Genomic DNA, 26147 nt, shown 5'->3' with positions numbered 1-26147 from the left:
TTTTATTAAAAATTATTTTGGCAATGAATTCAAAAATCAAATAGCATGCACAAAATATAAAAAAGGTAATTGTTATAAGACTGAAAAAAGATATTCTTACCGCTTTATTCAATATTGAAAACTACAAGAACACTACCAGATGATCAAATAGTGGATTCAGATACAGTTGACATTGAGTCACCTACACCTGCCATTTTCCAAAAAAATCCGAAAGTTGTTCAATTCCTACCTACCCCACCCATCTACTTATTTACACAAAACTATTCCAGTGACTGACAAGTAAGGAGATGATGAAGAACGCAAATCTCATTAGAAAACTGGTAGAAAACCGTTTGTTGGCAGGAAAAATGAAAATCAAATCAGCGAGGAAGAGGTGAAGCTTATTGTATTTCTTGGCAAGGGATAGAAAAATGAAAAATGTAGGTTATTTGAAAGAAAAGACAAGAAGAAACGATAACAGGAAGAGGTAAGAGAACGTCTCCATGTAAGATTGCGAGACCGTTTTTTGGACTACATTCAGGAAAAAGGGTTGGAAAACTTTTGATTAATTACGGTCTTTTCATATTTTCTTCTTCTTTTACAAAGAGAGAACATATACAAACGCATTGTTCCACTATTCAAAACCAGTTGTCATTGAATCTAGTTGCAAGCTCAAGAAAATATCTTCAATCTTTCTTAAGCTGCATTTTTAAACACAATTTAATATTCCAGATCTAACTATTAAAACAAATTTGCAAATGAAACTCTTCTGACAGAAGTAATATTTGCTACACAATAATTTTCAAACTGGGCGTTCTTTCTACCTGTGAATTAAAAAAAAGTACAAAATTGTAGAAGGACGAACAAAGTAGTAATTATGAGATGCAAAAAGAAAATAGAATTGTCAAAAACTGTGACGCGGGAGAAAACTGGGAACACCTAAAAGTAACTAACAAGTGTGCGAACCGTAGACAGCTGGCAGGAGGCCGTAATTGTCACTCCCACATTGAAATTGCTACTACTACAAATGAGTCCGGAAGATGCGTCGAGACAGCTGCCATACCATCTATTGCATTATCCGAATGGATCAAGATTGAGACGATTTGTAAAGACGAAAAAGAAGGGATTGGCATAGCCTCCCTGGTTTGGTTGACAAGTTTTCAAATAAACCCCTCTCAGCTTTAGCGTTATCCCCAACATCCAGTTCAAAATATGCAAAAAAGTTAGGCGTTACTTTTCTCCCTTTCAATTTTTCATCGGCATTTAATGCTTTCGAATTTCTCACTTTCCGCCGTCGTAAATGGTTTAAAAGCTTATTTTGGTCACCATATGCTAACTTAGTCGTTGAATTCTTAGAGAATTCAGCCAAAAACGGAGAATAATCCTTAAAGTACTGACGAGCTATAAGAAATTTCAAATTAAAAATTATACACTCAAATTATGTAAAAAGTTCAGCGAAAAAGGATTTGGAGACATCAAAAATATTATTTTAGAAGATAAAAATTTAGTATGCGTTCGTTATTAATTTTCCTGCATTCGTTGCTTCACCTTTAATTGTGAAAAGTTCATATTAATATCATGGGATGTAACCAATTGCGTGCCTTCCGAGGTGTCAAGTGGTATCTAGGGACAAACTAGTTGAAATAGTAGAGGCCGCAGAGAACTCTTGCGTAAAAAAAAGTCATACAAACAAACTGATCTCATTGTGTTGGAAATTGAGAAAAGCAGCAATAAAAAATGGCAAAATGAAGAAGCACTTTGAAAATTTGAACACCTGTTTGTTGCGCAGCTTACGTAAAGTAAACTGTGAGTAAGAGGGGTTAAGGAGGCATTAAATTGGAAGTGAAACGACGAATGGAACAAGAATAAGAGAACACCACCGCCCCGGAGGTTGCATGCGTGTTGCTTGATAGGGTCATAAAAGGAAAGTAATTGAGCCAGCAGGCGGAGAGGAAAAGACGTTTCTTTAGTAATTTTGTTGGCAAAACACAAGCACAAGAACCACCTGTTCCCTTTCAATCGCGTTTCGAGACACTTCAAGGACGAGAGAAAAAATTTGGAATTTGAATTTTAATGGCATATACATTTTTTTATTACTGAAAATATTGTTGTCAAGAATTAGTGTTTGCAGTCATTTTTGGAACAAGTGTTTTTTACAATTAAAGCAAATGTGTGTTTGTGTGCCCGCGGTTAAGGGAAATGTGAATTTTAAATAGTTACCTCTGCACTAAAACTATTGACTTATCAGCTTAATCGTTGAAAAAACTTGCCATGTTTTTAACTTGTCACCCAAATAGAACTTGAATTTGTTTCAAAAACTTTCTACTTTAAGAAAGGTATACCGCATGGAACGCAATACTAGTTTCCTGACATCTGTGCGAGTGAAAAACTGGAACAGGTTTTACTAACTTATTTTTCAACTTGATTATAATTATTGCTAATTAGTTAGAAAAAAAGAACAACAAAAATATTCGAACTGTTTAAGAGAGCTTACAACAGTTTGGTATGACATGCTAACACAGAAAATACGGCGTTCAACCTGTTGGCTTTTATTAAATCAAAATGTTTGGATAGGAGGTAGTGATTGTTTTTTAATTCGAGACAAATAATTTTCGAATGAGCTTAAATTAACTCATCTGAAACTGTATCACTGCTAAAAGAATTTCAAAAAAAGAATATTCAAAATATATTTTAATAACTCAACAGGATGTTCTATAACAGTATCATTCTAAAAAAGCAGAAGAAAACAAATTTCATACCGTTACAAGAAGCTCTTAACGGGAATGATCAGACAAGTTGTCTCAGCTTGCAAAGGAATGACAAGAACGGAAAAAGGGAAACGAACTAGTGAAGATTTTCTGCTTTGAAAGAAAGAACAAGAAAAAGGTCTCGGAAACCAATGCCAATACTTGTGACAAATGAATGATGACAGATTGCATATGTTGGCAGAAGGAGAGAGCTCGAGTTACAACTGTGCGCAAAATGGCGAGTTTTATTCTCAATGTTTCTAAAGAGGGGTTCATGCCGTTATGCCAGTTGTCAGTTTTCAGTTGCCTAAGAAACAGAAGGTGAGGTCGAGAGGGTGTGTGTACGAAAAATTGTGAAAATACATGTATAGAAGATGAGCCAATGCGAATCAGAGCATTAGAGTCTAGGTAGCTAGTTCATGGGTAGTATGTAAAATAAGGAAAAAAAGAGGTGCAATTTTCAAGTACTTCCACGTTGTTTGATTCTATTCAAATATGACCAAAAAATTCTGAATCATTCTCACGATAACCGGCACTAGCTCAAACACACGACAAGCACCTCTTTCTCACCACACCTCAATTCGTTTCGTCACTGATATAAATGTTCTTCGTTTGTTCTTAGATTTCAACGACTTATCCTATCCAAATATATTGTAAGTACATAAACGTAAAAATTATTCAGTAAACTTTTTGAAGTAGCGTAGTTTCATAGTTGTTGTAATTTGTTTTGTGAATAATAAGAAATTTTCGAGATACAAATCCTTCAAAAATTATATTTTTTATAATTGCTCTATTTATTTTAAACGTGGCATAATTATTTTCCTTAGGGTTCAAAACAATTGTTTCTAACCCTTAAAATAGTAAAATAGTTTACAGGTTCTTGTTATTTTTCCATCACTAGAAAAATTGAAAAATTATTATTTATCATTTCAGAAATTGGATTGCCATTATTCGAATTAACTAATAAGTTTAGATATGATACTTACCAAGTCTTGAAATGAAAATAAGTGTTATCAATCAAATAATCTGTTAAAGGTATTTTAAACAAATTTTATTTTCAAAAAAACATGTTATTCTAAAAAATGCAAAAAAGTGAACCAAAAAACTACGTTTGCACAAGGAAAATGAAAATCTCAAATGACTTTCTTTATTTCCACAAAACCTTTTAACTTCTCTTACCCCCATCTAAAAAAGATAAAAACAATCAGTTTCTGTTTCTTCTCCAGATTATCCGAAAGTCGTTAAAAACTTGGAAAAAAGGTACAAATAGTTGCAGTGCCAATTTGCCTTTGAAGTTTTGCCGGCAATGGATAATGGACATTGGTCTGGTTTGTTAATTGATAAAATATGGTTTTTTTTTTCTCTTTTATTGTTCCTTAAAAATGTTCCTTAAAAGGAATCTTGTAATAAAGACTTAGTGGTTGTAAAAAAGAATTAGAATCAATATCAAACGAGGGTAAGCAACACTTACACCAAAAATGCAAAAATTCTGAACCACGGGTCCATTGCATTGTTTCAAACGTTTTTATTCTACTCTTATTATTTGTTTCCGGTCAAGGTTCACCAAATAAGTAGGTAACTGTCCAGAAACTAAAAATTGCTGAATTGTAGAATTCCACTGGAAAAGCTAGAAGTTTTACTATTATGGGTGTTAACTGGGAAAAAATATAATTTTTATTGGAATCTGTCCTCTTAAAGTTAAGCCCTTTTAAAATTGAAATTGTCTGCTCAAAAGGTTTAATCACAGTTTTTTTTTATTTCACCACTTTAATTAATGCTTCTTACCAATTTCATTGTCCCGGCCTTTGTGGACTTTCGAACGTTTTGTACGTGCGATGTTAGCTAATTAGACCTTCAGATGACCCCTAACGCCTTTTGCCGCCTGCTGCGAATGTTTCCATTTTTGTTTAATCTTATGTTTGCAAATAATTCCTTTTTTGGATACACATACACTAACAGCTACCCACAATACAAAAAAAACATTCCAAAAAACACACAAAAGTGTTGTCGAATCTAATCCCACCTGCGCGGAATACAATGTTGCGGTTGCCTTTTGAGCGGCAAATCCACTTCACTTAATGTTCTAGCTCCTGAGGCATAAAGATAAACCGAGAACAGAGTTCAAAGAAAAATGAATCAAAAGTCCAAAAAGAATAATAAAACCAAAAAAAGCGTACCGTGGATAACCAATGACAGTGTAGAAGGTACATGTTTTGTTGGTTTTCTCCTGATAGGCGGCAATCTCGGGCTGAAATTGTGATCGCTTAAATGGTCGCAACTGCGGCTCAATCGCTTTCGAATGCTCGCATTTTCGTTTCGTTGATCACGTTGAAAGGGACGCCGAGATTGGGATTGTGCAAAATGCACGTGCCGTGAAGAATAGTTCGCTTGTGGTTGATACTCCTGAGGTATTGGTGATGGAGTATGCATATTTTCGCGTGATAAATACCTGAATATTGTCGAAAAATAAACGTTTTTTTTTATTTTTGAAAAATAATTTTTTTGAAAGGATATAGATATGAAATATTATTGAAAACATACATTTTGATTGGCATCAAAGTGTAGAAAAAAAGTTTAAACTAGAAAACTATTGAAATTGGTGAATCAGTAGCCAAAAACAGTAAAAAATAACTGTTCTTATTACCTAACAAACAGCATTAAACCTCTATAATTTTAGACTACTAAGTTCGACTTTTAAAAACACCTACATATTGTTAAGTTGACTGACGAAAGTTTTTTGTCTAGACGTAGTTCGAATGACTGGGTATTAGCAGATTGTTCAAGTGCTGGTAATACTTTTCAATTGACGTGCTGCTAATATGTTGACAAAGTTCTTGAAAAAATCCTTGAACAGACCAGGGAACGAAATATTGATAGGCGCAAGGGGGAAAATATTTCAAATGATTCAGGCAAACGTAGAGATATTTACAATAAAAATTCGGATGTAGGATATTTCTCTTGAACATTTATTGAAAAGTTTTTATGCATCTGTTTTTATGCATCCGTATCAAATAAAAAGTACAACAATGCTAATACCAGTTTTAGTCAAAACGATAAAATGGAAAATGCTAAAAAAAAACCTACAGATTCCTGACTGAGATAAAAGCAAAAGTCAATTCCGGGTCAGTCGACTGTAAAATGGTGGCTAATTTAAATTTGCTGAACTGAAAAACTTAACAAACTTTCCCTGTTGGATGGACAATTAATTTTATTTAAAAAACGATATAATTCAACTAAAAAAGACTCACCTTTCTAACAGGCTCATATTTCCAGTGTCACAGCGATGCAACTTTCGTGCATGTAGTCCACCTCCGGTCCTCAGGTGATTTGAGGAGGATGATGGTTGTTGGGCAGTGACCGGTAGGCGGCCGCTCATATCGAGATCCTTGAACGACACTCGTTTCTCGGCTTTTGGCTGCTCAGTCACCGCATGCGTGTTCACGTACAATGGTAGCGATGACGTGGCACTGCCACTACTATACGTAGATCTTGGGGTTGAAGATGTACTATGGGCACATGTAGTCGTATTGCTCCGCTTCTTGTTGGCTAGCAATAAATGATGAAGGGCATTCGGATGAACGCCTTGACGGTGCATGGAGCCCGTCGACGAGTGCGACGATGCCGACACTCGACGCTCAATCGGGCTCCGCGGTTTTAAGGTTGACGACGTTTTGGAAAAAAGATGTAAGAATTTAAGAATGGGTGGAAGAAGAGGAGGGAATGGCTTTAGGTTAGACCGGCGTGTGTCCCTATGTACTACAACACTCTTTTTGTCCGATAACTTTTGGCTGTCCCTCTTTTCGTCGTGTTCTTTTTCTTTTTCTACCTCTCCGTCTTCTTTATATTCTATTCTATCCTTCTGCCAACCGTCTCTCTCTTATCGTTTTGCGAATGGCGTTAATAACCCGTCCTATCACAATTCGACCAGGCAGCTTCTTCTCCTTTCTCTGGCCAGCGGCGTTCGCGCTGGCGCAATTGAACAGAACAAAACAGCGTTCTGGATTAGACGTACAATCAGATTTAGATTTGTTTGAAGGTTGACAACAACTTGAACAGTTTTGAACAATACTCGTCTATCCGCGTATTGGCTGGAAAAAATTCCGTCAAATAAATGAGAAATTTGGAAGAAAAAGAAGATGACAGGAAAACATGAATAGTCAAAAAAGGATGAGAGAAGGGTCATAAAATGGCGGAATGGCAGCAGACATTGGAAATGTTTACCGGGCCAACAGGTTATCTTTGTTTAGGTTTTTTGTCCCATAGGTTCATTTCATATTCTGATCTGTATATTTGTTACACAGTTTTGCAAATTGTTTGAATTTTTCAAATCTCACTTTTGAATTCAGGGAACATATGATGAGTCAAAATAGGTCGAATAAATGGTGTGCGTTACTTTTGATTTACACAGATGTGTTTTCAATTGTCAATTTTTTTAACTATACAAAAATGACACACTGGAAATTTCAAAATTACAAAAAACTCGAATTTGAGTAAAAATAAGGAAACAAAAAATGAATGCTCAATTTCGTGGATAAACTACTCGCTGGGACTTTGCCGCAACTTTTCAACCAATTTAGGCAAATCCAATCGCGAAAACTTCGAACGTTGGTGTAGGTTTAGAATTTTCCCTTTTTGTTTAACAAAAATTAACACTGAAAAACTACGAAAACTTTTGTAAACTTAGTTAAAAGGTTGCAAAAGTTTGAAGAGAAATTGCGGAGAATTGAGCGTGTTCTCCCTAATAAAGAGTTTGGGGGCATTTCATAATATATTTCAGTAGATTACAACAAAAATAATTCAAAAACTTATTGATGAATCATTTGTACACAATGTTTATACACGGGTTACAGTCTTCCACTCGAAAAAGATTTAATAAAAGTTTTAAGGACAATTTTGCAACAAGAGTACTGCTGACTAAACGTGTTGAATAAAAAAATAACATGGTTTGATAGAAACTCAACTGAAAACGACAGAAAAGCTTGCCCACATACCGGTCTACAAAACTGAAAACTGAGTAGGCACTTCAGCGAAAATTAGACCTTTTGAAAGCTAGGATTACGAACTTTTTATGGTGACTATAGCTAAATTGAAGATGTGTGGAGATCGTGTAGATCTCGATTCATCAGGAATTTATAAAAAAATCTGGCTTGTGTTTGTGTCCATCCGCTCAAAGCAAAAAAAGCAAAAAAGTGAGAGACTTACAAGAGGGAACAAAATCTCGGGGGGGGGGGGGGGGGGGTCGGAGTCAAGGGTTGTAGGAAAAGGTGGTGGGAGAGACATACAACACCTTGAGAGACTCTTGTATGCTTAACAAGCAGGCCTTACCGAAGAACAACACATTTAGGACAGAAAAAAAGGAGCAATAAGGGCGTCTCTCCTTATTCACTCTCAACATGGTGGGGATAATCCGTGGACCACGAGAGAAATAAAAAGAGCACAAAAACATGTGGGTGAGTGTCGGTAGAGTGAGACAAAGAGACAACGGTGGCGAAACTAACTGCGAGACGTTTGTACTTGGGATTAAAACCCTTGCTACCGCAAAACCCTAATTTTATATTTACAATTTTTTTTCTTAATTTTCCACATTTCGACACAACTTTTAGTCTCATTTCCTACTACCTCTGTACATTCTTCATAATATTAGTTGCTCATCGAAGCTTTCCGCCTTGTTTGCATTTTTCCGTGATTAGAGGACAGAAGAGGAACTTGTTGTAAATCCACGCAATGATCAATTGTAAGTGTGACGAAAGATCAAAATATCATAGTTGTAATAATAAAACGAAAAAAAAAGTTAAAAAGAAACAGTAAAACAAATGAGGTCACGGAAGTTAGCAAAAGTGAAAAAAATGACGAGTCTATTGTAGCCTGTGGGCACAAGCATTGTTTACAAACCCTCCCGAGGCACATTACTATTGTACCCAAAGTTCATGTGAGAAATACTTGTAAACTAACCGAAAAACTCGATTGACATTCCGCGGACTGTGGAGAATTTCGTGAGGCGACTTGGTATTCTGGAGATACTAAAGAAGCGCTCTTTAGTTGGAAGCCTGTCTTTTGGTGGTCTCGTGTAGGAGCGAGCAATTGTGTGAGGTCCTGTTATTGGTGGAGACGGGTAGTGCTCAGGTAGTAAACCTAAATTTAAGTTTTCCGATAAAGTTTCAAATTAGGAAATTACAATGAAAACATATTTTTCCTAATTTTTGTTTGGTAGGAATTTGGTTTTTCTATTTTGTTTCAATATCGAAAATAATTGAAATGCTATTTATGTATTGTTAAAATATATGTTCAATCAATCAAATTTTTCAATTTATCAAACTGTATTGCTCCACTTAATTCTTAACAGATATTTGCATTTTTGATTGTTTGATATTTTGTTTAGAAAGATATTTTATACTTCAACATTCAGTTCGAAACCCCTAGATTTTTTTTAACTTTTTAAAAATGTTTTGGTTGCTTCTGTGGATCTGCAAAAAAACTGTTCTATCATTTGTTTCTTGATTTCTTGGCCTGAAAAAGTTTAAGCCTTTCTTTATAATAAATAAGAATTTTCAGTAATCGTATTTCATACAGAATTACTACTATCAATCTGAAACGAATAACTACAGTTGACTTTTCAACGCGCTATGCATTTAATATTATGTTTGACATTCGGCACACTTTGCTATACAAACGGCAAAAATGTTCTCTTATTTATTGCATGTGTTGTTAACTTACCCCAGTGTCTGGCAAATGCGGAACGATCGCCGTCCATCCGAACTGTCCGGTTTCGGTGAAGCATGCGACCCTGAATATAGTAGATAAATGTTTTTGAATGAAATTGATTTGGAAAATGTGAAAACAATGTCTACATGTTCGATTTTTAGAAGGTTCAATTTTTTTAATCTTTAAATTGTTGTGTGTCAAGGAACTGGGTCACTTTCGAAATTTTGAATACGTAAGTGATGTCTATACGAAAAAGTCAAATGTTGAACTCTTGGTGAACTTTACTGAAACTTGTGAAAATGTGTAATATAGTTTAAACATTATCCATTAAAACAGTCGCTCTCCCACTAACCATCTGATTTTTTGGAAAAAAAAATCAAGACAACTGTACAATGTTATATTTTGCATGAGTAGCCTACAAACTCAGCGAATTTTCGGAAGCGGAAACAAATGTCAAAAACGTCTTTGTTTAATGTTGCAGTGTGTTTTAATTAACTTGGCGGCATCTTTGACTTTCACTACGAATTACAGCTTGATTTCCAGTTAATTTGTGAAAATATTATCAAATGATATAAATAACACATAGAGCGAACAAAAGTTCATTGTACCAAATTGTGTAATCTGTTGCGGCATTTTCTTGGTTTTAATTCTAATTAAGTTACATTCATGAAACACTAAACTGCAACAACTACAACTTAAATGACTGATTAACATTCTTTAAAATTTTGGTTTAGATTACAGATTTTTACTTTAGAAGGTGGAGTCAACATTGAACTGAACTGTGATAATTAAGGTTGGTAAGGTTTTTTTACTTTCCAGCGCTGACAGGAAAAAATATTTTCTAAATCTGTATTGTATCCCAGCATTAAAAAATCAAATTTTCCATTAATTAATTTTTCTATTCAAATTGAAGTCATTTAAAATTTCATTTAAAATTTAATTTTTTAACGCGGCGATATACACGAGTACCAAATGCATCAAAAATTTAAATTTTACTGTTTGAAACTCACAGCGATAAATGGATATTCCTGTTTGTAACAGCTCATTGTACTCTGTCTTGGTTCAAAAACACAGTATCCTGCATGCCATGGTAACTTGACTTCTTTGTTCATCATTTTTGTTGGATTACCCTCTATAAAAAATTTAAATTATCAAAAATGATGAGAGTAAAAAGAAAATTGTTTACAAATGAAATCGTATATAAATATGATCTATTACAGAAAATAAAAAATCCATTGAGATAGAGAAAAAGTGTGTGGATCATCACCAACTAATGATCTCGGAGGCGCACAAAAATCATTCGTTTCAAGTGGAATTGGCAATTAGACGGGAGAAGAAATGGAGATTGAAATGAGGAAAGAGAGTCAAGGTTGGCACCATTTTCCGGAGAAAAGACCCACTTTTAGGGCAATTAGTTGGACTTTTTGATGTTTTCTAAAACATAGAAAGTTTCTCTTTTTTTTTGAACTGGCATGTCGAAGACTATAATTTTTCAAAAGTTTACAGGTAGGGTTTGCAATTGTGGGTCCAATTTACCGATATGTTAAAAATATGTATTACGCAGATCTTTGTCTTTTGTTAGTAATGACCATAAAGCAGTTCCAATAGTTTATAACAAAATTATTGATTATTGAAATGAAACGTAGTAAAATAACTATAAATTATTGCTTAAATTAATATTTTATTAGCTTGTTTTCAGTATGAAAAATTAATTTTAAAAAACTGCAAAAAGTAATATAATTTTTGCAATCATTCCCAGTTTTCAGATCGAACACATAAGAGTTATTACAAACGACGAAGTGTTAATTTTTACCAAACTGTCAAATGTTTTGAAGTGTATCGAGGATGTACATTTTCAAACTACAAATGAAATAAAATAGCATCTTTTTGAAACACCAAAGAATTTTGCATAATATGAAACTCGAGTGCTAATACACGCTCTTCTCGGTGACCACTGAAAGATATCGAATATGTCTTTTCTTATAGGATATATTATAATATTAATAGCAAAAGGTGCAAAGTCAAACAGTGGTGCGGGTAGTCGGCGAAAAGAATATGCAAAATGAGAGTATTGTTTGAGCTATTTGGGCGGAGGAGATGTGAGAAGGAATTGACAATATTAGGTCTATCAAGATCAGAAATTGAAACAGTTTTAATAAAAAAAATAATGACTGGGCTTAAAACCTTTTAGAAAAAACAAATTACAAAAATGAAACTACAATATCAAGTTTATAAATATAATTAATAGTTTAGGTACTTGTGTAGTATACCAGCCCCAAAAAACATTTTCCAATACGGTTTCCATTTACTTATTTTCAAAAAATGATAATTAAATTTAAACGTGAAACTGATTTTTATTTTTTGGTATAGAAAAACACTAATCGTATGCATAATATGAAAAAAGTCCGATAAAATTTTCAAAATGGTTAACATATACTACACAAGTACCAAAAATTATTATTTCCAGTTTCAACATAGATTTTGGTTTAAGAAACAAGAAAACCAGTTTACAAAAAAAAGCACAAAACTATAAAACCTATTCGATTTGAAATCGAAACAAGAAAATTGTAAGTCGTTTCTGCATTTGTTTACTTAAACGGATTTAGAATGAGAAACGAATATGTTTGTATTAAGGAATTTCGTATGCTTATGCATAAGAAGCGAGTCAGAGGGGAAGAAGGTTTCAATTCATCCAACTTGTCAAAAATTTTATTGGTTCATGAAGGAGGAGGTGTCAAAAGGCAAAAGTAAACACAAGTGAAGCTAGACGGGAGGCAAATCTATCGTTTTCATTTTTCTCTTCCTTGGAGTCAATTTCTCTTTTCACTCTTCCGAAGACTTCGTTTTTTTGTTCGTCTAATTTCTTTCCGCACTTCGTAAAATTTTAGGATGAGGTCATAAACAATAAGAGGGCCGCCGTGGGGCCCGTGTGTTGTTATATGACTCACTCAAAACTAGAGCCACCAGGTATGAAGAATTGGAAATAAGGAAAGGGGAAGTCAATGATTCATATTGTAAAAACCTTTTGACTTTCGAAGTGAAATGCAGCCGATAAAAATTAGAGAAAGCCTCACTCAAACACGTTTTTTGTCATGGAGAAATTAACAAATTAAGAAAAGTGTCAAAATTAGAACTGCAAAACACTGGAAGACTAGGAGATTGTTGGGAGAGATTAACTTAAGACAGGTGAGAGCGAATTATAAGTTGCCAACAATAGTAACTCGAAAAATTGCAAGATTTGTTTGATCGTCAGCTTACATTTTAGTTAGTTTGAAATGTAAAAATGCACAGATTAACTATGGAAAAAAAGTCGTGCAAAATTATTAGATCCTATAACTTTTAAAATATTACTTTTTGGCAAAATGGGAAAAAGTTCGTATACATCACGTATGTATAACTTTTGCAGGAACACTAAAAGAAAATTCAGTAGATAGAAGTGAAAGTGTCGTGGTAATATAGTATTTAGCAAACGTATGGACATGGCGGCTATCCACTGTCCTCCTCTACTACAATAATGATCATCATAGTAGTTGAGAAGAATAAGTGTCTCTTTTTTTTCTTCAACTTCTTCTGAACGATTGCAACGAGAACATTTTTATTTCGTCATTATCATAATTACTCCTTTCATTTTCTGGTTCTCAAAGCTTCTTGGCAAGTGCTATAAAATTATGAAAAAGATATAGAGAAGGAGTTGAAAATTAGAAGAAGTAAGAAATGTATCAGAACAAAGACAGGAAAGTGAGTTTTGTAAATGAAAGTAGGAAATACACTTACCACAAACGATAAGCCAACCATGACAAATAGGTGGAAGGTCTTCTTCTTTTTCTCTGACACGTTTTTTGGTGCAAGATGACGGTGTTTTACATTTTGAACCACTATCCTTTTCCTCTTCTTCATCTTCCGGTTTTTCGTCTATAACTTTCATTCTGCAAAAAAAGGGTTTCAGAGAGACAGGAAAACATGAACTTAAATTTGAAAGATAAGTGACGATGAAATAAGTGGACATGTGGTATGGATATGAAATATGGAGTATAGATTATGAACTTAAAAAAACCCGTGCTTCATTGGAACAAATATTAGTAATCGAGAAAATTAACATTTCAGTGATGGGCCTTCCTATTTTAAATGTTATCATCGTAGTCAAAAACAACGGTTGCTCGGCAATTTTCTATCTACCAAATTTAGCAACTTTAAAAATGCAAAGCGCGAAAATTGCTAAAATTTGGTAAAAACATTGCTAAAGTTGAGTAAAATAGGTTAAAGTTGGGGATGCCCTCAAAAGTTTGTATTGAAAAGTTTTCTAATGTTGAGCAAAGTTGGCTAGAAAGTTACTAGTCGGGAAAAAAAATGCTAAAGGTAGCGTTGAAGTTGCGAGACATTCAAGTTGGTTGATAAGTTGCTAATGTTGGCGGATAGCATGCGGAAGGAAAAAGTTTGCGTTTAAGTTGCTAAAGTTGGTGGATAAGTTGCGACGAATTGTCAAGTGGTAATTAAAAACATGGAAAATTAACTCATTGAATTTCATTTCTGATCATGACCGTTTCCTATTCGTCATTTTTATTTGAAACTGTCAACAATTTGAGGGGCTCTATAAAAATTGCTTGAGCGTTGTCGTGATTATTCAAGAATTCTCATATTTCTTTAATGGAAACTGTAGTCAGAGCGCTTTTTGACATTTTCAAAGAACTGATATTAAATAATTTTCAAGAAAATTATCATATTTAAGTAGGAAACGTTAAATAGGTTTTGCACTTTTTTAAATAAATATGAAATAAGTTAAATTGTGGAAACAAATAAATTGTATTGCATAGAAATAAGAAATACTGTATTGGATGTTTTGGATAAGATGAAGTCGTTCAAAAAATAAAACCACGCGAAATGGATGTAGCTGAAAAACAGCTTATTGGTAGCTTTATTCAAAACGTTGTCAGATACAGAACTGTTATCAAGTTCACTACATTTTTTACCAGAACTTCTGATTATACCGCTAGTCTTGCATTGCATAAAAAAGAAAAGAAAAAACTACAGTGCTGGCCAAAAAGATATCCACTTTCTGTTTTTTGATGATTTCGATATTTTTTCCATTGAGCATAACTCCAAAACTAGGAAAGCTATCAAAAAAGTTTCAACTGGTAAAATGTAGCTCGTGATCAGGCCTATGTATTTTTACATGATTAAATTATTCACCCAAAACATGGCAAGTGATAAAGCGGCCGACATCTCGTGAGTCCGCTTTTGATGATGATTACTAAAACGACTGTAACTCGAGAAACATATTTTTAATGGAAGGTTTTTAGAAAGTAACACGATGTTTATATAATTTTTTATTGTTTGAACATACTAACTTCGTCCTGAAACCTCCATTGAAAAAGACAAGAGAGTTTAAAGAAGAGAAGTGTAGAGTAATCTTGAGCTCATGTCTCAAAAATAGTAGATTTTTTTTCTGAATTCTGTTTATTGGTTAATATGTAGTTCAAATATAATAACAACATCAGTTCTTCACAAAAATTGTCGGAAAAAGATTTTCAATCCAAGAAACCTGATTTTTGAACAAAGCCTCTAAACAGTGTCTAATGAGACACTAGTTTCAGCGCATACATTTTTTTAAATGGAGGTTTTAGGACAAAGTTGATATGTTCAAACAATGAAAAATTAAATAAACATTTTGTTACTTTCTCAAACCTTTCATTAAAAATATGTTTCTTGAGTTACAGTCGTTTTAGTAATCATCGTCAAAAACGGACTCACGAGATGCCCGCCGCTTTATTACTTGCCATGTGATGGATGAATAATTGCAACATGTAAAAATACATAGGCCTGATCACGAGCTACATTTTACCAGTTGAAAATTTTTTGGTACCTTTCCTAGTTTTGAAGTTATGCCCATTGGAAAAAATATCGAAATCGTCAAAAAACTGAAAGTGGATATCTTTTTGGCCAGCACTGTATGTCGGTAAAAGTAAAAAAACACAGATGAAAACAAGATTTTAGTGCGAATCCCATTGCACTCGCCATCGTGAAATAAAGGAAGGAATTAAGAAATGGATACAGAAAAAAAGCTAGATGGAATAAGAAATATCGCGCCTTTATTCCTAATTGAGTTACCGCCCAAGACTGGCGAAGAGGAACAATTAGCTTAGGATGGTGATGGTGGTAGTTCCTTCGAAATGGTTTTGTTGTCTTTTTGGGCTGTTTTTGTTTTTATTCACGCAAATCAAATGACCTCCTATTTTCCTTTCTCGGACGTTTTTTTATTGGAGGGCTTTCGCACTTTACGCAAAGAAATTTCTCCGAGATCTTTATCATCCTGCCTACCAGACACCACCGTTTTTACTGAATTACGAAGACATAAATTTAGAAAATTTTGAGTCATTCTCTCTAAATTGTTTGAGAGAAAGTCATGTTTTATAATTTCAATAAACCAAGGTGGAAATTGGCAAGATCTAAAGAAGTTTGAAATGAAACAGAAAATAAAAAAAGAATGAGTACGGGCAACGAGCAACTCAAAATGCAAAACTGCAAAATTTAAGAAGAAAACGTGTAATTAAATAATCCTAAGAATGCTTTCAATTGTTTTTTTTTAATTTAAAACTCCATAAAAGCGGAAAAGCTGTTCAATGAAAAACAAACAAAATGAGCTGAAATGAGAAAAGTTTTTTTGGGTAGACAAAAATCAGTAACTCAAAGGTAACTTCTATGATTGTAAGAATATAAGTGCTGAACGCAAAAATAAGGATAAGAAGAAACTTTCAACAAAAATCGAAGTTCCCAATTTCAACTCCCCCCAAAAGTCGTTTTTTTTTCATTTGTTTCACCGAATTTTCGAACCTTTTGAACCTTACCTACTTTTGATGTTTCTCTGTTTCAGGCACATATTGTAATTATTTGTAAAACTTAATCTAAAACTTAAGATAAAACTATTATGGAATCGTACGCCTATTATCTTGATAATAAAAGTAATAAAATAAACAAGTTATCAAAATGGAAAAGAATACGATTTTTAATAAGTGAAACCTCGAAATTCTTTGAAACATTTAAAACAACTGAAGCATCAAGAGGTAAAACATTTCGAACGGTTTGCTAATAATGTATCTACAGAGCTACAGGCTGACTTGGTACCAGTGTAAAGGTGATGAACAAAAGAGTCGGCCGCTTCAAACATAACAGGGTACCCTGATGAGTCGTATTTGGTCTCCTCTCTCGCAATAAAATGGCATGAAAAGGCATCAGGCGTTTCAAGTACACAACACCTCATGGTATTTTGAGATTTGTTTACTTTACGGTTCCGAATTTCGAGCATTCACAGACAATGAACAGAGGATGAGGGAAGACACTTTTTCTCCATTTTTTTATTTGAAACATTGAAAACTGTGAAAATGAGAATGAAACTAACGCTGTCTAAACTAGAAAGCGGCGGATTACAAAAAAGGATTGAAGAACACGTGCACGTTTAACCGCACCCATTCTTTCTATTTGTCTTCAACCTATGCGATGACAGGTAGATTTGGAGCACTGTTCTCATGATATGTACAATAGCATATAAATGTCAAATAACAATTGAGGCCTAGAGAGGAGATGGAAATACTCAATTGATAAGGGCTACTAACATAGAGCAAGAGTATAATATGTAAAGTAAGAAATACTGTTGGATAAATACAAAAACTGTTCTTATAGAAGAGATACCGAACGACAATGATAACTATGATGAAATTTACGAAAAAAACCTTTTTAAATAAAAAGTTCACTGTAATCACGGCAAACCATGAATACAGTAACAGTGGCTATTAGGTACATATGTTCATTGATTTTTCGTTGTAATGTTTTAATGTCAAGAGCATATTTAACATTACATTTATAGAGTATTGCTTTCAAATCGGAATTCGGCATATATTGGAAAATCTAGTCCAGAAAAAGGAAGGGTGTCGAAATTCTTGCGTGCCATAAGACGGGCCTTGGTCACAAATGTAATGACAAATCTACGGACGAACGCATATTACTTTCCTCGCCTTCCCTCAATACATCTTCACCTAAATTGTCACCCTAGTATTGGATTATTAGTCAAATTTCGCGCCCCTCCAATTACTCGTACCCACGAAATGCCTACTGTATAGGCGGACAGTACTGCGCGACTAAATAGGTTAGTTTCCATTTCTAGATTGGGATGGACCCTGTGGAATTTTGTTGAAAATGACAAAAACTTGAAAAAATTTTTATAGACAACAAAGATAAGCCGATAAAAAGATGAGCAAATCAAAACGAGCAAGATTGAAATTGAGCCATTTTGCCACCTCGCTTTGAAAAGCCCTTTCTCAAACACGTTTCCCACCTTTTCTCACCCCATCATCTCTTAACACAATCAAAAGAGCCTGTTCACACGCTCAGATTTACCGCAATCCTTTTTGATTTTTCATGATTTATTTCGCGTTTTTGTCCGATCCGCAAACATATGCGTTAAGAGACAGAAGAGGAAAATGGGAAAAAAGTGACCAGGCGTCAAGTTAGCCAGACAGACGACTAGAGTGTGTGTGTGTGTTAGAACGGGAGATTTGAGAGACACTCGCTTTGTATATTCAATAGAAACTACTGGGAAATGTGGCCGAATGGTCTAGTGGTATGATTCTCGCTTTGGGTGCGAGAGGTCCCGGGTTCAATCCCCGGTTCGGCCCATTCCTTTTGAGATCTCGAAGAATTTTTTCATTCAAAGAAAACAGGAGGCCAATTGGTTGAGTTTTTTTAAATTGTGTTATTCAAAAGATTTATCATTTGCAAGAGATGCCACATTTTTCCTCTGAAATCTTGTTTAGATCTGGTTTTATCATAATCCCTTGGTGACTTTGCTGTTCTATTATATTTGGGGCCTTCAAATCAGCACATTTTTAAAGAGAAGTATTGATCAAAATCATACAGCTGGTGTGGGGAGGGGTAATTTTCCAATAAAAATGATAAGCATTGAGAACATATCGAGTATGAAAACTACAGTAATCATACAGTACTCCTACAGTATTACCCGACCACTTCCGGCGCGGGGGCGTCCGAGTGGTACAAGGCGCTGGTTCCATGCCGACCCACATGGGGGTCGTTGGTTCGAACCCACTCTCCCCGCGCTGCCTTCTACTCGTCTACTCACTTCGTTCTCGACATCTACTAACTCGCTAATCGCCGTTCCAAATGTCATCAAAAGGAAGCGACGGATTATGATACAACCAAATTAAAACCAAAAAAACCGTTCTCTTCTGATCTTTGAAAGCTATAAATAGCATCTGATCCTAAATGACTTGTTGAAATGTATTTTGCCTGCTCTCGTCATTTATCAGACACTCTGGAACTACCCTGCAAGAATCTTACACACAAGAGCATAATGTAAAACAGTTGTAGACGGCCTTATTGACTTGCATGACACCTTTTATCAGCCCATGAACTTGTGGAAGCACCTCCGGCTGTAGTAAGTCGGTCAAGAGTATATTAATCTCCGTGGCACAAAGACTGTAGTACAGAAAATAGTGGTAATCACTATTTTTTTAATAATTTCATTGGTCACAATGATTTCAGCCAAAATATCATCTTACGGAACCGAGCGGTAAAATGAACGAGCGACAAAAATCATTGAAAGTTCATAAGCACAACAAAGTCACGCTCCCCCTACTCACTGAAACTAATCAGCATTAAAAAATTACGATACTATAAAAACTTACCGGAATTCTATGAAAACTCAAGTAGCACGTCCTTATTATTGACCTAGGATTTCAAAAAAAGAACAACGCAATAACAGGGAGGCTTCGTCGCAAAAAATGAGTTTTTTTTCGGAATTTTTTTGTTTGAAGGAAAACACATATTTTAAAACCGAAAAATATCCGGGATACATTAAACGTATTAAAAATAATAAACTTCCATAAGAAAAATGAATGAAATTTGATTTGAAGAATAGATTTTTCAAACATAAAATCTCAAATTAGATTTTTTCTTCGTAGAAAGTTGTTGTTTTTTGTCCAAGGCTTGGAAAACCGACAAAATTGCTTCTACAAATTGGAAAAAAAAATGCAATAACTGCGAAAATTTTCAATTTTTGTCAGAAAATAATTTTTCGCTGGTCCTGTATAGCTAATCCTAATGAAAAAGGCAGACTCTGAAAAAGAAATTGAAGATGACCCTGACCAAAAAACTGTAATTCTCGAAAATCAATCTGTATCTCTAATCCCTAATAGTATTGCAATCACAAAAGGATTAAAAATCAGTATAGCACTTAAAGAAATAATTACTCTTGATGTGTCTTTTTCTTTTTTACAAGATTGGTAGCCGTATGCACAGTTTGTCCTACTTTCAGTTTGCCCAACTGCCTACTCTGCTCACATCAAACTTCATTGCATTGAATTATTGAGGTAGTTAGCACAATATTAAGTTGAATATTTTCTTGGTTAGGTTTAATTGTGTCAACTTAATGTACTCACTCATTTTTCAAACAATCAATAAAATTCTCATATATTTTATCCACAGCATCAGTATCTCTCCCTTCGCCTAAATTTTCTTGCCCAGTTAATTTAAGCGACAGCCATTGGAGAGTACTACGTGGGTATGATTTTTGTTTATTGGGCAAGTAGTCACACCGAATTGATAAGGGGTGTGTATTAAAAATAAAAAAATTGTGGATACGATTGAGGTACATACGAATGACATCAAGACATCCAGTAAATGCGAAAATTATGCTTGCTCTCAGTCTTCGAGGAAAACTTTTTTTTAATTTTTTACATTTCAGAACTTAAAAGGCAAGGCAAGCATTGTACAGCAGTTTATAAGAAACAGACAGAGCGTAACGAGTAATACTTTGAGCATACTTAATATTTTTTCGGAAAAGAATTCCGTTTTTGAAAAATCGTTGCAACTTTTCACTACATACTCTTGCAAAGTAAAATACGACTTTTCGTATTGGCAGAAATAATTCTAAAAGGCAGAAATAATTCTAAAATTAATTTCTAAGAGCCGCTGGCCGGATTGTTAATTTTTTTAATACTTTGAGTTGAGTTGATTCCAAAGTGTTCTCCCAAAGACTGTACTGCCTGATATTTAACTGAAAGAAGTTAATTTACAGAGAAACACGACTAAAAATATATACCTTTGAAGCCAACAGGTTCTGTTAAATTTTTGTAAGTGAAAAAAACATTGTTCGAAGTTTTTTCTCAGAAAAAACTATATGCTCTCTATACCAAAGAACACTTACAAAAATTATTATTAATTTTCTAAAACTTGGAAAGTTCTGCAACTGTTAGATGAATAACACATTTCTGAAAATTTCGACACGTCACATTTATTGATCGTGACCTTGTTTATGTATAGGTCGAAGGGGCACCAGACGGCATTGTTGTTGTGTTTCGGGAGGACACACAAATATTATCAAGTCTAGATGAAAACAAATAAAGTTTATATTATTCCCCCATAAACCATTTCAAATCATTAACTTGTTTAGAGGGTCATTTCCTGATCACGGAGCATGGAGAGTCATGATTTATGTTGTTAAACTTCTGATTGCTAAACAATTGTCTGAAGTTTAGATCGAACAATCATACAACAATAAAAATATGTACTCTTCAACGATGTCAATGCAAATGCTGCCTCATTTCGATAAAATTGCATATTTTCTACATTTGTAATATTTGAGAACTTGTGTGTTGAGAAATGTAAAAAGTGATTTTATTTCATGCTATTGTAAAAGTGCGGTTTTAAATCATTAAGGCAATGACAATCAAGCAAAGAAAGGTGCAGTGCAATGCTGTGAACAAGTGAACAAACAAACAAAAAACTACAAAGCAAGTTATTCAAGAGAGAAGGAGAATCAAGAAGCATATTAAGTCAAAGAGATCAATGAGTGAATAAACTAAGATTGGAACAAGAATGGAGCAAAAAATAAGTTATTTTCTGAAACGGAATTACTTCAAATTTACTGAGCACAACTCAGTTCAGCAATGGTAGCTTTGTAACAAAAACAAAAATTTGTTCTTTAAATTGAGAAGTTTTACATGGTTTCGACATCAATCATTTCCTCGTCAAAGTCTTCAAATTCAAACGATTCTTCATTGACTTCCTGATCAGCAGCGTAGACGATCTCCATACCTTCATTGTTGATATCTTCTTCTCCGTCGTCCAATTTATCAGAATCATACTCATCCCAATCAGATTCCTCCACCTGCTCATCCTCTGAAACATCGGAAGTTTCTGTGTCAGTAGCGTCTTCCATGTGATCAATGCTTCTGGACATTCTTTTAGTTGGGAAAGAGTAGACAATACTTCCAGTTCTTTCATCTTTCTGTTTCTTGATCAAATAACGAACAAAGACGACATCAATCATATTCGAAACGTCAATCATGTAATCCTGGTACTTTTCAATGAAGTACTCCGAGAGTTCATCGAAATGAAGATCAGGTCCAACAGGCTCCAAATTTGGGATAACTCCTTCGGGCAATGGCTGCTTTAGATCCTCTCTAATTTGAATGATGCGCTCATCAGTTTCAAAGTACTGGAAGAGATTACAGAGACTATCATATGAAGTAAGCATGTTTCCAAATAGAGCTTTTGAATTTTGAATGAACGTTGAGTACTCGGATTTGTAGTTCGTGCATTGTTTGGAATGAATAATCACTTTGGCTTCTTCGTTGAAACGTTCCATACACATTCCACACTTCTTGCACTCAGATGCTTCATACAATTCAGAAACACGTTGAGTCATCATTAAAAGACGATTTCCGTGCATGTGCATGTGATACTGAAAGTAGAAAACAATTGAATTTTAATTTTACAAAGATTTGACTTACATTCAAATCGCGTTTTGCATTTTCGAGACATTCATCAATATGCTGAATAAATGGGATTTCCGAATCGAACTTTGAACTGCAATCTGAGCACTGTAACTTGTGGATATCTGAAGAAACGCTATTAGTCAAGAAATTGGATTAGGTTGTAGCTTACTCAAGAAACTGCGACAAGTGTTGATGTTTATTGGAGTTCTCCAAATGTCGAAAATTCTGTGAGGAATGCTAGTGACGGGAGTCATTCTGAAAATTGTCAAATTAGGGCTGAAATTAGGATTTTAAACAATATTATGAATAAAAAAAACAGATAATCGGCTACATGTCATATTGACACTCTGTCTTCCGAAATGACGATACTTTCAAAAACCTACTAGTGCATTATAAGAAATTTACCAAGAAAGACGATGGAAACAATAAATTAGTTACAACAAAAAAGACAGATTTTGGGTATTTTGAACTGTAACACTTGATGATGGACTTAAGATTTGTATTTAAGCTGGGGTACAGTTTGCGACATATATATTTTCACAAAATTAAAACTGATAAATGGAAGATCAAAGCATGAATTGAGCTTAAACATGCATTTTAATATAAATACGAAGATTTTATATTTAAAAACTGAACTTCAATCGAAAGTTCGTATGTTTCAGATTCACATGTTATGATTTTTCTTGAAGATACTCAAAGAAAGACACGTGTGGTGAACTTTTCAAGTTTCTGCTTATTGAGACCGCATTCATTTTTCATTCTTCTATTATTAGCGTGTTTGAATCAATAAGTTATGCTTGAGTAATGATTAAGTTTTACTTGTTTCTCGGAATCAGGTTGTAAGGATCCTTAGGTAAAGATACGAATTAAAATTATAAAATTATAACTAAAATCATTTGAACAAACGCAAATCAATAAAGAAAAAAAAATCGGAGATTTTATTTGACTGTTCAAATTGTTCCCCGCCGTTTTCTTGAAAAATAACTGTTTCTGCTTTTCACTTTTCTATTTTTCGTAAGGGTTTTATCTTCTGAAAAACTGTTTCCAAAAAAATAAAGAATAAACTTTGTCTACCAAGAAAGTGTCCTCTCAACCAGGGCTGCGCGGCAATCGGACAATTTTGGCAATTGCCGAAATTGCCGAAATTGCCGATTGCCGGACATTTTCGGCAATTTTCAAACCTAATTATATTTTGGAAAGTGAAAATGTTCACAGTGTTTTATAGTATTCGATCAGTCATTTTCTTAAATAAAATGGTAAATCATTGTAGGATTAAAACATTTCGAGCTTGAAAAGAGAAAATTGTTCATTGAAATGCCTCTTTAGGCTCGTAAATCTACAAAGAAGTATCAACTTTACATTTCCGGCAATTCTGATTTCCGGCAATCGGCAATTCCCGCAATTGCCGGTTTTCAAAATTCCCGGCAATCGGCAACTTCGGCAATTGCCGGTTTTGTCTTATAAAAAATGGGTTTCAATCAAAGTCAAAAGTGATTTGTACCTACTTCGATCAGAAAATATTACCAATCAATTCGTGACAAAAACTGATGTTTTCTCAAAAAAAATTGCGCATTTACAACAAATAGTTACTTAATTTATCGATAAAAAAGTATACATCAACGAGAAAGAACACTTTTAGTCTGACTTCAATTAGAAATGAGTTACGCGAGATTTGAAAACAATAGTTGTGCTCTGGAAACACAGATAGCGAATATATTTAATTATATGTGATATTCATCTTCAAATTTTGTTTAATTATTGCAAATGTACTAAAAAGTGTATTTGTGTTTAAATCTATTCAAGTAGTTTTTTCACAAACACGGACATGTAAATAGGATTTTTTTAAATGAGCATTTTTGACGCCAAAATCTCATTATAACATGTATCTTAGAATCTTTAAGAAAAATCATGAAATGCAAATGTGAATCGCGTGAACCTTCGATTAATGTTCATTTTTGCTGATTATACGTAAGCTTTCCTTTGAACACTTAGAGGTTCAATACATGCTTCAATATGCCATATCAGTTTTACCTTTTTATTGATAAAATATATATATATATATATATATGTCGCAAACTAACTCTAATACAGATCCTTACTCGATTATCCAATCATGCAAAACAAAATACCCATAATCCCTCCCTTGTGTTTTATTTATTTGATTGTCTTCATTGTCTTTCTTGGTACATTAACAAGTTTCTTATAGTACAGTAGTAGGTTTTGAAAGTATCGTCATTTCGGAAGACAAAGTGTCAATATGACATGTAGCCGATTAGATACTCCGTTCTGTATTTCTATAATTCATTTTCCCCATTTACAATTACCGTAAATCTGTTTGTTGGTAGACTACCATGTGAAATTTCCCACATCGTGATCCAGTATGTGGCAATGTGATGCTCTATGAGACGATATGGGACGCTAAAATGAACAATCGATACCAATATATTGCTGGTAAAAGGGTGGAGCCTACCAGTTTGTGTAAACCAATATAGTCAGTTATTCCTCATTCACTCGTTTTGGAATGTCAGGTTGTGATCTGAAACAGTTTAATCATTGTTCCAAATAATTGACTTTTTTTTAAAAGTTTTCTGTTTGTTTGTTGTATTAGTATCTGTTTCTTTTATTCATAATATTGTTTAAAATCCTAATTTCAGCCCTAATTTGACAATTTTCAGAATGACTCCCGTCACTAGCATTCCTCACAGAATTTTCGACATTTGGAGAACTCCAATAAACATCAACACTTGTCGCAGTTTCTTGAGTAAGCTACAACCTAATCCAATTTCTTGACTAATAGCGTTTCTTCAGATATCCACAAGTTACAGTGCTCAGATTGCAGTTCAAAGTTCGATTCGGAAATCCCATTTATTCAGCATATTGATGAATGTCTCGAAAACGCAAAACGCGATTTGAATGTAAGTCAAATCTTTGTAAAATTAAAATTCAATTGTTTTCTACTTTCAGTATCACATGCACATGCACGGAAATCGTCTTTTAATGATGACTCAACGTGTTTCTGAATTGTATGAAGCATCTGAGTGCAAGAAGTGTGGAATGTGTATGGAACGTTTCAACGAAGAAGCCGAAGTGATTATTCATTCCAAACAATGCACGAACTACAAATCCGAGTACTCAACGTTCATTCAAAATTCAAAAGCTCTATTTGGAAACATGCTTACTTCATATGATAGTCTCTGTAATCTCTTCCAGTACTTTGAAACTGATGAGCGCATCATTCAAATTAGAGAGGATCTAAAGCAGCCATTGCCCGAAGGAGTTATCCCAAATTTGGAGCCTGTTGGACCTGATCTTCATTTCGATGAACTCTCGGAGTACTTCATTGAAAAGTACCAGGATTACATGATTGACGTTTCGAATATGATTGATGTCGTCTTTGTTCGTTATTTGATCAAGAAACAGAAAGATGAAAGAACTGGAAGTATTGTCTACTCTTTCCCAACTAAAAGAATGTCCAGAAGCATTGATCACATGGAAGACGCTACTGACACAGAAACTTCCGATGTTTCAGAGGATGGACAGGTGGAGGAATCTGATTGGGATGAGTATGATTCTGATGAGTTGGACGACGGAGAAGATATCAATAATCAAAGTATGGAGATTGGTTACGCTGCTGATGAGGATCTTAATGAAGAGTCGTTTGAATATGACGAGGAAATGGTTGATGTTGAAGCCATCTAAAACATTGAAACTTGATTAATTTTCACAACTATCTATTGCTAAACTGATAGATATTTAATAATTTCGAAATAGCTCGGAAAAATACTTTTCTGATTTTTTTGTTTCATTTTTGTACCAATTCTAATTTGTTCACTCATCTAATTTGTTCACTCATTGATCTCATCGACGAAATGTTTTTCTTGATTTTCCCTGCTTTATAGTTCTCATCTCAATTATCCAATAAAGTCTCATAAAA

General features: G+C 34.2%; 3 protein-coding genes and 5 non-coding genes across 12 annotated transcripts in view; 4 read left to right on the top strand and 4 right to left on the bottom strand.

The window, feature by feature from the left end:
* gap-2 (Ras GTPase-activating protein gap-2) overlaps positions 1-13353 on the bottom strand; it is a gene marked incomplete at both ends in the record, with an annotated part of 43985 nt that extends 30632 nt beyond the window's left edge. For 2 of the 5 annotated variants that reach the window (NM_077193.7, NM_001307916.4), the window contains 4 exons: positions 8679-8858; positions 9441-9510; positions 10439-10560; positions 13203-13353. In NM_077193.7, the coding sequence (NP_509594.3) occupies positions 8679-8858; positions 9441-9510; positions 10439-10560; positions 13203-13353 (523 nt within the window). Of the gene's footprint in view, positions 1-4903; positions 5176-5974; positions 6322-8678; positions 8859-9440; positions 9511-10438; positions 10561-13202 lie in introns of those variants that run through there. The other 3 variants (NM_077194.8, NM_077195.8, NM_077196.6) reach the window with 3 other exon arrangements.
* On the top strand, positions 12073-12197 carry ZK899.11. The gene has a single exon (NR_071841.1). It is a non-coding gene; the product is annotated as an Unclassified non-coding RNA ZK899.11 (non-coding RNA).
* A 3306-nt stretch (positions 13354-16659) lies between the features above and the next one.
* On the top strand, positions 16660-16717 carry ZK899.12. The gene has a single exon (NR_071840.1). It is a non-coding gene; the product is annotated as an Unclassified non-coding RNA ZK899.12 (non-coding RNA).
* A 761-nt stretch (positions 16718-17478) lies between these two features.
* Positions 17479-17611, bottom strand: ZK899.9. The gene has a single exon (NR_071839.1). It is a non-coding gene; the product is annotated as an Unclassified non-coding RNA ZK899.9 (non-coding RNA).
* A 405-nt stretch (positions 17612-18016) lies between these two features.
* On the bottom strand, positions 18017-18105 carry ZK899.10. The gene has a single exon (NR_071838.1). It is a non-coding gene; the product is annotated as an Unclassified non-coding RNA ZK899.10 (non-coding RNA).
* ZK899.t1 lies at positions 18023-18094 on the top strand. The gene has a single exon. It is a non-coding gene; the product is annotated as a tRNA-Pro (tRNA).
* Positions 18106-21081: 2976 nt separating the features above from the next.
* ZK899.6 (C2H2-type domain-containing protein) lies at positions 21082-22478 on the bottom strand. Its single transcript, NM_077192.7, has 3 exons — positions 22383-22478; positions 22229-22335; positions 21082-22179 (listed from the first exon to the last, which is right to left on the bottom strand). Exons 1-3 carry the CDS (start codon positions 22465-22467, stop codon positions 21433-21435), a joined length of 939 nt encoding a protein of 312 aa, NP_509593.1. The 5' UTR covers positions 22468-22478; the 3' UTR covers positions 21082-21432.
* A 2410-nt stretch (positions 22479-24888) lies between these two features.
* Positions 24889-25912, top strand: ZK899.5 (C2H2-type domain-containing protein; the record flags this gene model as incomplete). Its single annotated transcript, NM_077191.4, has 3 exons — positions 24889-24974; positions 25022-25128; positions 25178-25912. The coding sequence occupies exons 1-3, from the start codon at positions 24890-24892 to the stop codon at positions 25910-25912; spliced, it is 927 nt and encodes a 308-aa protein (NP_509592.1). The 5' UTR covers position 24889.
* Positions 25913-26147: the final 235 nt, after the last annotated feature.

This window comes from Caenorhabditis elegans, chromosome X (assembly GCF_000002985.6).
Source record: "Caenorhabditis elegans chromosome X".
NCBI classification, from domain to species: Eukaryota; Metazoa; Nematoda; class Chromadorea; order Rhabditida; family Rhabditidae; genus Caenorhabditis; species Caenorhabditis elegans.
This window is presented reverse-complemented; position numbering and strand designations above follow the sequence as displayed.